Below are 15,011 nucleotides of genomic sequence, written 5' to 3' on the forward strand. Positions count from 1 at the left end.
AGGAAAATAATATAGAAAGGAGTTAGCAAGAGAAAGAAACTTAGGAAGGAAGAAATGGATATGAAAAATGTAGAGGAAGAAAGAAAAGTATAGAAAAACAGCAAGAAAGGAAGAGAAGAAAGAAGATGAAAGGCAAAGCAAAAGGAAAAGTAAAAAAAATGGTAAGAATGAGAAAAAAGGGAAATAAAGAGGGGAGAAAAAAATGAATCAAGATGCATAGAAAAAATCTAAAAAGAAAGAAAAAGAGCCTAGGAAGGGGAGTAGAGAAAGAGAGAAAGCAAGAAGTAGAGAAATAAATAACAGTTTCAGAAAAATGGACTCTGCACTGTATTCTTGCCAGGCCTTCTAGAACAGGGTGCATAATGTAATGTTTCAAAGCGCTGCCTTAGCAAGGGGACATCTGCAGATTTAGAAAACAGTTGACTGGCAATTATGTGCAAGCTACTGAGGCAGGCAGCGAGCTTCTGGCAGTGCACAATCGAACTATGGGAAATCCCTACATAGCCTTCATGGAGTGTCTAGAGGATAATACCTCCAAAGATGCCTCCCGCACCTGTGTAGCACCTCAATATGGGCCTCATACCAGTCAATGGTCCTCTTTTTGAGCACCTACTGTCATGTGAACTACAGTTCTTGTCCTGGAAGGTGTCTTTTCTAATCGCAGTCCTCTCCCATGTTAGTGATCTCCAACCTCTTACAGTCCAGGAACCATTTAGTCAGGTTCACAAAGATAGGATAGTTCTTACCAACCCAACATTTCTACCCAAAATTGTTTCACCTTTCAACATAAACCAGACCATTGAGCACTGCCCATTTTCTTCCCCTGTGTGTGTGTGTGTGTGTGTGTGTGTGTGTGTGTGTGTGTGTGTGTGTGTGTGTGTGTGTGTGTGTGTGTGTGTGTGTGTGTGTGTGTGTGTGTGTGTGTGTGTGTGTGTGTGTGTGTGTGTGTGTGTGTGTGTGTGTGTGTGTGTGTGTGTGTGTGTGCGCTTATATAGCGCCGAATCACCCCTGGGGGTATCTCCGCACTGTACTCATACCGCTGAAGGAACCCTTCCTGGCTATCCGTGTGAAGTGTCCACTCCTGGGCACCCCCATGGTGAAACCAGGCATCCCAGCGCTGTTGGGGCCGTTGTGGAGACTAAGCAAGCTATTGCCCAGAGTTGCAGCGTGGGACCCATGATTAGGATAGGCACTGATGCGAGAATATCAGGTCCGAGGAATTTATAGCCCGAGACCCTGCCGCGTCGGGAATCGAACCCTGGTCCCGGACCAGTGCTCTGCATCGAGGTCTGCCACTCTAACCATTGAGCCACACTTCTCTGTAGTGAAGATGGCCCTTCATACTATGAATGTTAAGAGGGCTCTCATGTTCTGCATTGATAGAACTAAGCCTTTTACAAAGTCTACCCAACTTTTGTTACCAAGGCCAAGCACATATTCTCTGTGCCCACTAAAGACCATTCTACATGCAAAAAGTTCACTCCTATAGTCTTTATAGGTAACATCCCAATAACTTGTATCTACAAGGCTGCTACTTGGTCAATGCCACATATCTTTACCAAGCATTTTTGTGTAGAGGTTGTAGTACATCAGCATTCTTTGGTTGGCAAGGCTGTTCTGAGAACACTTTTTCAAACACTTATATAATTTGCTCTCTAGCCTCTGCATTGGGCAGGTACTTCTTTATAGCCTATGCAGAGCATGTGTATCTACGGCCACACATGCTAAGAGTGAGAATATTACCCTGCAATCATGTACGTAGCATGTAATGCTGTAGATTCACATGCCTCCACCGTTCACTGAAGCTAGCAATGATCACAGATGTTTCTTTATCTACGATCAGCACACATTCTTCAACACTGCACACCCCATGCAGTACTCGTCCTCTGAGCGGAAAACCATCTGAGATGGAGTCAGTGTGATGGTGCATTATGGGTCAAATGTGGAGTTGCAATAGGTCTTGTGACTGGTTTCTTTGAAGAAAAACAAATTGCAAATGTCCAGTCCCAACACTAGATGGAAGGAGTATGCAGAGCATATGACTCTACAGTACTACTGGGTAGGGACAGAGGATAATCTATACATTCTATTAAAATGCACATGTCCATTTCATCATATCTTCATGCAGATGTGTCTGAAAAGATTTATGAAAGATACTAATGATCCTATATCTGTTTACATAATGTGATTAGAAAGCTGGCACATTAATACACGAAATACTAGAAAACCGAGAAAGATATGATTTGCATATAAAAAAGGCTCCTCTTTGAGATTGCATTTATTCACACATCCTACAACAAAAGAAATAACATGATCCACTACGCAATTGTGGGGATTTCCCATTTGAGGGGCCGTATGATAAGTTAAAAATTGCCGTGTTTGTGTGTACGCCCTTCAACCAGATTTAACTTGTGTCTAAACTTTATCCAAATACATAGGCTTATCCCATAGGGAGGGCAGAGTCCAACATGGAAATGTTGCTAGGTGTCCATCCACCAAGAAATGCACTGCCTGGGTCAGGATCCACTCTTTTTCCCCTATGACCACTGAGACAGACTCTATTAATGTCTTGGCGGTTGACAGCAAAAGGCCAAGTGACGTTTTTAGTGAAGAACTGTTATACCTTGACCCGTCAGTAGTCTGGTTGCAGACCTCTCAGATTAAGCTGCTCATATGGACTCTCATTCGCACACGCCTCTATTTTTTGCACTTATTCAGCGCATTCCATCTCTCACAGGCCCACTCCATTTCACGCATGCACCCTTTCACTTGCTGAAATACACACACTTAACACCCTCAATCGTACAGGCATACATTACTATTATGAGTCAAGCAAAATACCGAGACAGATAGTTGCTGAATATTGTGCATAATAATCAGGCCTTGTTGTCCAAGACGATGACTCCTGCTCTTCCAACAAAGACTTGCTTCTACCTTACTTACAGACGCCACCAAGAACTCCAGCAACTGTGGAAAAATAACTGTTAGAGCCTGTTCATTTTATTCATGAAAGGAAGAGTGATTTATTTGTGTTTATGTGGTAAGAAAGCAGAACTACAGTTCCATTTTAGGTGCATTAGCAGCTGGTATCTATGGAGAGTGATGGGTGGTAGGTAAAAAATAAAAAACGCCAACTTTGAATATGGCCTCCTCCTCGCTGTGCGTTGTCCTGCTGCTGCTGCCGCCGTTCTACGTGGGCCCCACACAACTGCCTTAACCAATCCTGGCGCTGCTCTCAGCAGCATGAGAGAAGGGCCAGGAATGAAGGGAGCGACCTTTCTCGCCGCTCCCGAGGACACTGGAGCCCTGCGCTTGCTCTAACCCAGCTGTCTTAGGACAAGTGGGTTAGGGCTTTCAAAGTGCGCATAGAAAGCTGGCCTTCGCAAGATGGTCGGCCAAAGGTACATGCGCACTTTGAAAAGTGCCCAGGCAGCCCACCCTCCTCCCTGCTGCTAACTCAGCAAGCCCCGCCCTGTCCCGACCCTGGGTTTGGGACTGTGGGGGTAAACAATTAAATGGTAATAAATTAGCTGTATTACCATTTTATTTTTCATCGCTGTAGGTTTTTAGGGCAATTTAGGTAGCGGGGTGACGCTCCTTCGCTCTCACGGAGGTGCCGCCCCTGTTGAGATGTGAAATCAGTAAACAGATTAGAAGAGAAACTTTTTAGTGGCGAGAATTTTAGCCCTCTAGTAATTTCTCCATCAGCTTCTATCCCATTGGAGGAGGAGTGAATGATTAGTCACTCATGGCCAGCATTAGCGTTGGTGGCGCTTGGTGCAGCAGTCTTTTTTTGGAGGCCCCCTAACCCCCACCACCATATTATCTCCTTGATTTCCCTCACTACCACCTGGCAAAAGTGCTCTTCATCTCTTCATAGCCCCTCTCTCGTATACATTTAATTTGTTTTACAGCATTGCAAAAGCTGGCTTTACTAATCCCCACTTAAAATACAGATCTGTTTTTTGCAGAAGGCATATTAACCCTCTGTGCTACTATATGGAGAGTCAAAATGCCAATAGACAGATATCTCACTCCAGCAAACTTTCTTCACAAGAGTCATGACACTTTTATTGCTGCCTGAAAGCTGGACGCACAAGGAACTCTGCAACCAGTGCTTTTAAATTGTATGCTATTGCTAAACGCAGCGCCCTTCCTGAGATCCGTGCCCCCCTCCAGGTCAGGGCCCAGTGCAGCCGGCCCGTCCTAAAGCCGGCCCAGTCATCACTTCATGGTGAGGGTTCTTCATTGGCAGAAAAAAGTTTGTTTTAGTTTCCAATCAGCCCCACATGCATTTTCAGCATGATAATTCAAAGTACATAATCCAGAAAATCGTGGTCTACCTGGACTGTTCAATGTGCTAACCTATCCAGAAGTGCAGCAGGACTTCAAAGCAGCATGGCTCATTCCGTTTCTAGGGCTCCAGAAGTCACCTTGATACCTGTGCTCAATGTTTCTATTATTTGGTATCCACATTAGACCATCAAAAAGATTATATTCAGGTTCTACCCTCCATTTCTCATCCCAGAGTGCAATGGGTCTCTTCATTAATGAGGTCACCTGGTGGCATTATGCTTCCTCATCGTACCAAATGTTAGCCTGTGAGGCTCATGAACCAGGGCCTGTAGGAGATATTGAGCCAGCATACCGGGGATAGATGGAGGGATGCGACCTTTGCAAGCAGGCTTGTAATGACCCCAATGTTGTAACATCAATGTTCGGATTTAGAGAGTGAGATTCAAGTCCTATGTTATAACAACTTCGTGATTTTCCACAAAAATAGTAGTTGTGATGACCTGGCCATCTTCGCTAGTAAAGATCACTAAAAGCTGCTATATGGAAAAAGTTACTTATGGGTAAATATGGTTGTTCATGATTGGAATCCTGATTAAAATCCTAAATAACCCGTGCTTTTCCCTGGTGGTAGTAACTGGCCGTGAACTGCTGTAAGCTTTCCTATTCTGTCACAATTAATGCAATTAACGGAATTACAAGGCATCTTGTGGAGGACAGGTGGTGTTCATACTGCCTCAAAGGTGCAATGTTCTGTGTTTTTTTTTTTTTTTTTTTATAGCTACCCCCGGAATGGGGAGCTAGGATCACAAATGACTTATTGTGGACGTGACGTGTTTTTAAATCATTTTGTATTTGTTTCACATAAATTGCTTTTGGCACAGTTTTCTTTAAGAATTTGAAATCGTGTTTGTTGATAATGCAGTCATCATTTTGGTTTGTATTTTTGTCTGTATTTTTGTCGTAGTTGGATCAGCTTCTTTGTGGTAGTAAAACAGATACGTGGGATGTGAAAACTTTAATGGAATGCTGCAGACCAGACCATGGATACACCCATGACAGGTAAACAGGATGTCTAGTATAAGTTTTACGTTTTTCACACAAAACAGTCTGGACTAATCTCTGCAAGTTAATGTAATCTACAAATGTCAGGTTTCGGCTGACTTCAACCATATTGAATGCTTGCCAGTCATAGAACTGAGAGCGGAATTTTAACCTAAAATGGCGGCTCCTAAATGAATGACATCATCATATCAATAATAGAAGATCCGTTGATGATCTTTGCTATCGTGTGCTGCAAGGTTAGAATTTTCTGCCTTCTAGATCAGTCTGGATTTGTCGAATTTGTCTTAATTCAAAGAGAGAACATTTTTTACTTGAATGCATTTTTTTTTCGTTTTAGTGCAGTTGTCGTTTATTGCCACTAATAGGAAACTATTTATTTGTCATTACAAGATGTTTAACATAGCTGGAAGTTAAGTGAAGATTCAAGTTTGCTGTTTGCTTGATTTTAATTTATCATTTTATTTTATGTGGAGTATGCTCCCATTACAGTGCATCTTTCCATAGTGCTTAATAGTTTAATTTTTTTCATGCTTATCTTTTTTTTACAAAGTTACGCATTTCACAAAATTAAACTGTTGACTGTCATTCTTGTTTATCATTAATATTGCAGATAGATGCTTACTGCATATCTACATCTTTGCCCACTAAACATAAAGTGAACTAGCAGACTATACTTCCGAGAGTAAATGTCTTTTAAAAAAAAAAAAAAAAACTTTTATAAGCATAAATGACGCGTACACATTTTTATTTCCTCCTTATTGGTTCAGGTGTTGGCATAAGTGTCTACAGGATTGCTCTCTTACCCACATCTTTCTTGCAAAGACGTTTGCACACACACATACATGCTCTCTACCTCCTACACACACAGATGGGAAAATGTACATATTATCCGTGCCAAATTTGATTGTTTGCTAAATGTCCCACTCGTTGACACAGGCACTTCTGACTAAGCATCTTTTAATATCACAATGCCAAGATGAGAGACACAAGTTTCATTTCTTCATAGCCCATTTAAAGTTTTATAACATCTTCTGTAAATTGAAGTCTTAATGCTGGATTAAGTGTCTGACAGCTCTTTTATCTAGGAACCTCTTATGACAACTTTATTTAATGTTCTGATTCAAACCGCACAGTTGGCTGTTGACCCGTACACCAACGAGGGCATTTAACATTAGGTATGTCTACCCGTTGCTGTGTAAGGTGTTGAGTAAGCACACATCCAGTTTGGGTGTTCAAGTGAAGTGTTGAGAGTCTCCCCATGTAAACTGGCATGAGTTATGATGAAAAGAAGGGGCATCCGGGGGGCCTGTGTCTGCAATGCATGTAGCCCCTGCCCACTTCTGTTGTTCTCCCTACAAGCAGAATTACTCTGTGTGCTTCAGGACTCCACTTTTGGAGGCTGACACCAAAACCCTGCTACACCTGTCTGAGCTTCTGTGGAATTCAATTTGGGTTCTCTTTGTGAATGCCTTTTAAACACCTCCCCAGAAATGCACTCTATTAAATCTTTCTAAAATAATGCCTTAAACCTTGACTTCTGGTTGCAGGGAACAGTTCTGATTTGCCCTCCTGTAAGAAGATGAACTACGATCCCTGCTTTTTTTGGCACCCAACCTTGAATATGAAGTCAATCAATATTCGATTTTACGAAATAAAATCATAAAAGTCAAGCACATTACAATACATTTCATAAAAATAAGAATCAGATAAATTACAATGAGATTGACTTTTAAACGCCAGAAAGATAGCGGGATGAAAAAATAGCACACTGTGGGGGTGGATAAAAGCTGAAGCAACAAATAATGCAGGACTCACTTGGTTAAAATTAATTGTCTTCAGGAGTGGAAGTATATATTTAGAACGCAAATAATTATATTTCAGACAGACCATGACTGTATGCAAGTTATCATTAATTGAAATATTATTGTAATCACACACGGCCAACCTAGAATCAGTAAAGCAACCATGATTAAAGGGCACAAGCCGCATGAATAAATTAAGCCTAAAGAATATCATCATTCCTCGCTGGAAGTCTTTATCACAGATTTTGTAATATGGACATATAGCAAAGTGTGTATGTGTATATATTCCTAGAGACAGTATATTTTGATGTTCATGAATACCTTTGCACTTCAAAATGCACACAAAAAAAAGCCAGCTGATTGGTACTAATTTCTGTAATAACCCTGGGATTTCAAACGTATTGTGGGGAGACAAATAGTTAAACTCATGCATCAGTGAGCAGGGGGATGTATGGAGGTGCATTTGCACTGCTTGTTGCCTTACAACATGGGGTAGTGGACAGATGTCTGGAGAGGGGAAGAATGTGGACCAGAATTCAAAATGTGAATTCTGCAGTTGGTGCTTTTACAATACTCATCAGGAAGTGGAGGTGAAGGAGAGGGAGACTTATCATTTTGCAGCGGTGAAATCGATTTAAATCTTCATTTTGTCTTCATACTGCTGAAAAACGTCTCCTTGCGCTCAATAGCTTGCATCCTTTTTATTTGTCCTGTTGACTTAGAAACATTCACATTTGAGTAAACAGTTCTGCATGTAATAAGGTTTAAGTGGTTTATAAATGTCAGTAAATCACAAAGAAAAGTAATTGAAAGTATTTTGAAGTTTTGTATAACTTAAAGATCACAAGCATATCTGAGCAGATCATGTGTACTATATAGTGGTTAGAGTCCAAAGCTTACCATTAAATATATGCAATTGTACCCAGGGTAATTTTCAGCTGCGCATGGTATAATTTGTTAAAGGTATGCAGCATTGCTTCAAAACATGTTACCATTGTTAACAGGCATTAACGTTGAAATGAAATTGTAAAACTATAGTAAATTTATATTTTCATTTCAGTCGGGCTGTGAAGTTCCTGTTTGAGATTCTCAGTAGTTTTGACAGTGAGCAACAACGACTGTTTCTCCAGTTTGTTACTGGTAGCCCCAGACTGCCTGTAGGAGGTAGGTTTCCTTGTGTTTTAGTTTTATTTTATGTGGAGTTGTCTCCCATCACTGCTGTTTTGTTGGTAATTTTTAAATACTGTATTAATCATTTATGCTTACGTTTTATTTCCACTACAAAGTAGTTTCAGCATCCTGTGTACCTTTCCTGAATATTTGATTTCTTTTTATTTCTAGTTTGTTTATGGCAGGGCTGTAGACTCCCGGTTCTTTAGGCACCCTATTTTTAGAAAGTAGCATGCCAAGAGAATAAATCGAAGATGTTAAGTCCATTTGTATAAGTAAAATCACTGTATACCCTTAATGCACCAGAACCATCCCTTCTATGCCAAAGGACACAGCTCTAATAGTTCCGAGGCACTTAATTCAGCCTCTGAGGCACAACACTGGGTTCTGCCCTGTCATCACTTTGCAATCACTTTTTGCAGACAGGATTGTTGTAATTGCCTGTCTGGGAACTCTTGTAGTCTTACTGCCTTACCCTTTGAGGTCTTCGTGGTAGCTCAGTTATACATTACAATTGCTAAGTAATCCATGTATGAGATATTATTTCTTACCAGTATAGAACTTCTGTTTTTTTTCTTACCTCCAGTAGAGGTTACATTGAATCTAAAAGATGTTTATGAATGCTGTTCCTGGCAACCATTTTTATCTAACCATCATTGGATGGAGGAGGATTGGGAGTACCATCAAAATGTTTTAATATTTGATAGTCCAAATTTTCATTCCTTACCCTTAAAGAAGGGGTAGTTGCTATAGTACGCTAACGATGTGGCGATGGTGGCTTTGACTGCCCTGGACCCAAATGCACCTAACCGTAGGCTACGGAGAGGTATTGCATTGTTAATGCTTCAATACTTTCCATGTAGTAGCTGATATCACCCTCATAAGGTCCAATGTGTATGTAGCGCTTGCTCTGTCTTAGAAATTGGTTGATGTGAACAATACTGACAGACACTGTCTGGCTGAAGTGGGACGTGGAGACTACCTTTGATGATAGCCTAGAAAGGGCCTAAAGAGTGTCCTTATCAATATGGAACTTGGTGTCCGGCTTAGCTGAACATCTTGTAAATGTGTTCCCACATCTGGCAGAGGTGACAGCTGCCATGAACACTGTCTTTCAAGTGAAGCATTTGAGCTTGCAGTCATACGCAAGTACAAACCATGTGATAGGCAAACATGCAGAGCAAACCCTTTGAGAAAGTGCTTGATGGGAGATTGTTCAAACTGTGCGGCAGATTAGGGGCTCTTCCTGTACTGGGATATCACTGCTGAGTGTGCATGTATGTGCATTGTTTTGCAGTCAACCATCACAAAACATTGTGCATTTCTTTTTCTGAGTTACTTTGGTAGATCCAGGGTGGTAGTTAGTCAAGTCCTCCATGCATTCCAGAGAGAGACCCAGATGTATCAACTCCAGGACTGAAGGAGCCATGCTCCGAGGTTGAGACAGACTGGATCATAGTGTACTATCTGGCTTACATCCCTGCTTAGAAGTCCGTTGATTGTTAGAGTAGCGTGGCATAAAACAGCTGATAAGCTTAGTTCATTGCTACCAGAATCATAGGGTGCATAAACTCCAGGAATTTCAGCATCAGGCATGGCAGCATAGTGATTAGATAGAAATTGTATAGAAACTTTCCCTACTAATCCAGGGAGAGAAGCATAGAGGCCGAGCAAGAGCCACTGGTGTTTTTGCAAGTATGTTGATCCTCCATACACCCCAATTGGTGAACAGGTCCACCACAACCTTTGAATGGTTGACCTTCATTTTAGCAGTCCATGTCAAAGTATTGTGCACTCCTTTTTATTAAGAGAAGGGACAGGTGGTGCCCTGCTTGAGAAGGTAGACCTGTTTTCCATCATCATCTGGACTATTCTCCCCTTGAAATGCAGCTGTGTCGTGAAGGTTTATTCGACTGTTTTGAGCTTGAGGACATATGTGTAGAGTAATGGTTCATATCTGATAGACTTCTAACAGCATATTCCTTACCTTAGAATTATCCCCAGGTGTCAGACTGGATCCAGAAGCTTTTTTGTGAGCAGGACCCCTGTGTGCCAGTAGGTGATATCATTCGGCTGTGTGTGGCATCATCTGAGTCGTCCGCACAAGGCGTAACTGGCACAGTGCCTCTATAGGCACCACCCAGTGTGCTGATGTCCTTTCTTTTTGCGCCAGTCAGTGCGGATCCATAGAAGTTACCTCCGTCACTTTGACAGAATTTTTTTGGACTCTTGTCGAAGATTTTTGAGACATTGTCTTCTGATGTAGCAGGGATGTCCACGTTGAAGGCTGATTTCCAGCCCTGTGGCACCTGTCACCAGAACATTTTACAGATCCCCACTTCATCTGGCTTTGGTCCCTCGAGTGCAACCACGAAGCCAAGACTGGCGATGATTGTCTTGCCATGTATTCCAAGGCCTTGAGGGAGCAGTCCCCAAGCTCCTTGCTGCTCGACAGTCTCAATCCCGGTTGAGGGGAAGGTCGTGGAGCCATTCCAAGTGTTACTCTAAGTTGTTTGGATAAGTCCCACAAGCATAAGAGGAACAAGAATTCTGAGATCTTCGACTCCGCGCCCTCTGTTAGTCATCCGATTAGAGATGAGGGAACGTCTACCTTCATGGCCTGGCTCTGCGACTGAGCCTCAGTCAGGGATATCTTTGCACCTCCCCGAGTTTCCTGGAGCAATCCCTGCCTAACTCAATGAGTGTTATGAGGCCATGGACCTCACATTTTGGCGGCCTGTCCCCGCTGGTGCACCAACTGGCCCCGCAGTTTTGGGACAGGCCCTTTTTGGTTTTCTGCTGGCATGCTTGCTCTTGGCACCACTCGGATCCCTTGAATCCATGGACTGATCCAGACTGATGCCAATCGAGCCACTCATCCCCGACTCTACCACTAAACTAGATGGGCGCCATCTGATGCCGACTGGAGGCATTCCTTCCGGGCTGGAGCCTGCACTCTGTTCCTGAGGACTAGAACTTGGAGCTGGTTGGAAGGGGCCACTGGACCCTGATGAATACCAGCCCGTAGATGTCTCTGAGGACACCTGATGTGAGGATCTGGCAGATGCCAGTGGTCTGGACACCTCCCCAGATACTAACTTGGTCTCTGCTCTTACTGAGCTTCATTTGTTATTGTGGTAGGGAGGGCAGCTGAGGTCCAGGACCTTCATCTTTGACAGTTAAGGAGAACATCTTGACAGAGGTGCTTCAGACAGAATTGACCCCACTCAAATCGCTTCCCCCATTTAACAAAACACTTGGGGACAGCCTACTCCGAAGGGGGGGTCCTGGTCCAAACCCATCGGCGTGCCATGTGGAGACCCCATCTTCCTCATTTAGCATCCTATCCCGGAGTGCTTGTTGGTTCAAGCCTCCACTTCCAAAGTTAATCCTGCCACATTCCCTACCACTCAACCGAACAGAGAATCAAAGACGCTGGATACCATGGGGAAGATGTTCTCTTCCGCCTGCCTGGCACTGTTGTAGATGAACACTGCATACCTTTTGGCCCAATACTCCCACTTGCTTTGGGACTCAGTTGAGCAGGCGCTGTTTATCGTCCCGGAGGAGGTCCGGGCCATACTTACTCAGGCAGTTCCCAATGGGAGAGATACATCGAAGTTCGCTATCGGGTGTGGCTGGATACAGCCGACCCACTAGGGTGAGCAAATTCATAGTCAGTGGCCCATAGGTGCCCTACCTGGTTGAGAACCACTGATTTTTTTTTGGGCGATGTCCAGGCCTAGTTCGTGGACATGCACTTTGATGGTTCCTGTCTCTTTGGAGAGAAGGCGGACTCTGTGCTGGAGTGCTTCAAGGACAACAGTGCTAGAGCCTCTGGCCTTTCCACAACCCTTCGCCAACCCCAGTCCACTGTTCGAACTGTTTGTGGCCACCGAATGGGCTTCCAGCCACATCTCTACCCAACCAGCCACCACGGCCCACATGCTTCCCAGCCCCTGTGTGTCAGAGGATGCCGCACAACACACACCCTCCCTCCCTCACTCACTCTCTCCATCCCTCCCTCTCTCGTCAGGTAGCCATTCAACCACCCGTCCTCAGTCTCCAAGCCTCTTTAGTTTGCCTTCGGACCATCGGGATCCATGGGAGGCAGGATACCCCCATCACCTGCACCACTGGAGGTCGATAACATCTGATTGCTGGGTTCTCCAGATTGTCCAGAGGGACTACTCCCTCCCCTTTTGACTACCCCTCCACTAATTCTACCCACTTGGGACCTGCTGACAGAGGACCACATCTCTTTAGTCGGCTAGACAGTGGAAGCCATAGCGAAGGTTTAGGCAAAAGAAGTAGCTTGTTGGTGTTAATCCAGCTACTTTCTGGTGCCCAAAAAAACAGAGGCCTTTATCCTATCCTAGAGCTGCTCCCTCTTAATTTCTTCCTGAAAAAGGAGACATTCAAAATGCTCACACTTGCTTAAGTACTTTCTGCCCTGGACCTGGGAGACTGGATGGTAGCGTTGGACTTGCAGGACACATACTTCCATGTTCCAGTCCTGCCTGCCCACAGATGTTACTTGCGGTTCACCCTAGGCCACCAGCACTTTCAGTTTGCTTTGTTCCCCGTTTGGCCTTACCAGTGTCCCTTGGGTGTTCACCAAGGTGATGGTTGTGGTTGCAGCTGATCTGCGGAGATCAGAGGTGACAATCTTCCCCTATTTCAACGACTGGCTGTTAAAGGTGAGCTTGCCCCGGGTGGTCAACTCCCACCTCCAGACTACGGCCGACCTCCTGCACCCGCTGGGGTTCAGTATAAATGTGCTAAAATCACACCTGATCCCTTCTCCGACACACCCTTTCATTGGAGATTTTCAGAATACAGTGCAGTTTCAAGCTTATCCTCCCAAACGAGTTCTGGATATTCATTGTGATGCTGATATTTCAGCCTGTATCCTGGGTTTTGGTGAAACTGAATCTGAGACTGCTGGACCTCATGGCATCCTGCTAGTGATGCATGCCGTTGGCATATGCAGGCTCTGTAGTGGGACCTGAAATTCCAGTGGGCGCAGCATCAGGGGAATCTCTCCGACATGATCCAGATCTCAGAGGTCCCTACAAAATCTCTACAGTGGTGGCTTATGGATGCCATTGGGTTAACGACTGACTCCTCTCCCTTCCCCAACCAGATCTAACAGTAGTGACAGATTTGTCACTCCTGCGATGAGTCGGCCACCTGGAAGAGGTGGAGATCAGAGGACTCTGGTCTTTTCTGGAATCTGGACTCCACATCCATCTGTTTTAGCTCTGTGATTGATTGGCATTGCAAGCCTTTCTACTCTCCATCAAGGACAGGGGCATTTCCCTTGTGGTTCATCACCTGGCGGGGCTCAATGAACACCCAGCAGACCGGACAAATTCACCCAAAGATGCCTAACAGATCATGAATGGTGTCCAATTGGAGGTAGACCAAGGTCTTTCAGCCATGGGGTGAGCCTTGGTTAGATCTGTTCATCACCACTGTGAAGGCACAATGTCAGCAATTGTGCACGCTGAAGTTCCCAAGGTAAATCTTGCTCGGAGATGCATTTAGAGTTGAGCTTCGGCCTCCTGTCCACCTTTCCTCCCAAACCACTTCTGCCTGGAGTTCTCAAGAAGATCATGAAAGACTGGGCCCAAGCCATTCTTGTGGCTGAGGACGGACTGGGCTTGGAGAGTCTGGTATCTTGACCTGTTGAGCATGTCGATCAGTCCTCCAATCAGGCTGTCCCTTCGAGAGGATCTTCTATCCACCAGCAGGGGGGGGTACTCCACCCAAACTTGTCAACGCTCTGCCTTATGTGCGGAGATTGAGCTGGGACAGTTGACAATTTTCGACCTTCAACTTGAAGTCTGTATTGTATTTTTGGCAGCTCAGCCATTCTCCGCAAAGACAGTATGCACCAGCTGGTGGAGCAAGTTTGTGTCTTGTCGTACAGTCAACCAGTTTGACCTTTTACCTGAACCCCTTTCCTAATTTATTTTGTTTCTTACCCTGGCCCAGCAGGGCTCTGCATTGGGCATGTTGATGGGTTATTTATCTGTCATCTCCGCCTATCTACAGCTGACAGATCAGCCTTCCCTCTTCAAGTCCCCTGTTGTAAATATGTTCCTTAAAGATCTGCAGCACATATTTCATCCAGCTCCCTTTGTTATACCTCAACTTGGTTCTTACACCTTTCAATTGTGTGTTCCCTTTGAGCCGCTTCACGCCTGCCCTCTTAGGCTCCTCACCGTCAAGATGGCGTTTCTGTTGACAATCACATCTGCTCGGAGGGTCAGTGAACTGAAAACACTGTTACCTCAACCTCCATGCAACTTTTTCCCCCGACAAATTGCTCTTTTGGACTCGAGCATCCTTCTTGCCGAAGGTAATCGCCCTGTTCCATGTAGGCTAGTCCTTCACTTTGCCTACCTTTTATGCTCCGCCTCATCCCTCTAAGAAAGTGGAGAGAAACTACTGGCTGGACCCAAAAAGAGCAATGCAATTCTACCTTGACCACACAAAACTATTCCGGGTTGACAGTCAACTCTTTGTGCGATATGTCCGAGCCAAGAAAGGAAAGGCCTTGCAAAAACGAACAAATCATCCAATGGTTTGTACTGTACATTAGGATATGCTACGCATTGGCCAAGCAGAAACCCCCTGAGGGTTTGCATGCTCATTCTGCCAGGCCAAAGGCTG

The 15,011-nt window shown here is 44.3% G+C and overlaps 1 protein-coding gene across 15 annotated transcripts in view; it reads left to right on the forward strand.

Annotated features, from left to right (window-relative positions):
- TRIP12 (thyroid hormone receptor interactor 12) overlaps positions 1–15,011 on the forward strand; it is a 1,120,962-nt gene that overhangs the window by 1,098,076 nt on the left and 7,875 nt on the right. For all 15 annotated transcript variants that reach the window (XM_085634980.1, XM_085634991.1, XM_085634979.1 and 12 more), the window contains 2 exons: positions 5,261–5,355; positions 8,221–8,324. In XM_085634980.1, the coding sequence (XP_085491106.1) occupies positions 5,261–5,355; positions 8,221–8,324 (199 nt within the window). The remainder of the gene's footprint in view (positions 1–5,260; positions 5,356–8,220; positions 8,325–15,011) is intronic.

Source organism: Triturus cristatus, chromosome 11 (assembly GCF_964204655.1).
Source record: "Triturus cristatus chromosome 11, aTriCri1.1, whole genome shotgun sequence".
Classification (NCBI taxonomy): Eukaryota; Metazoa; Chordata; class Amphibia; order Caudata; family Salamandridae; genus Triturus; species Triturus cristatus.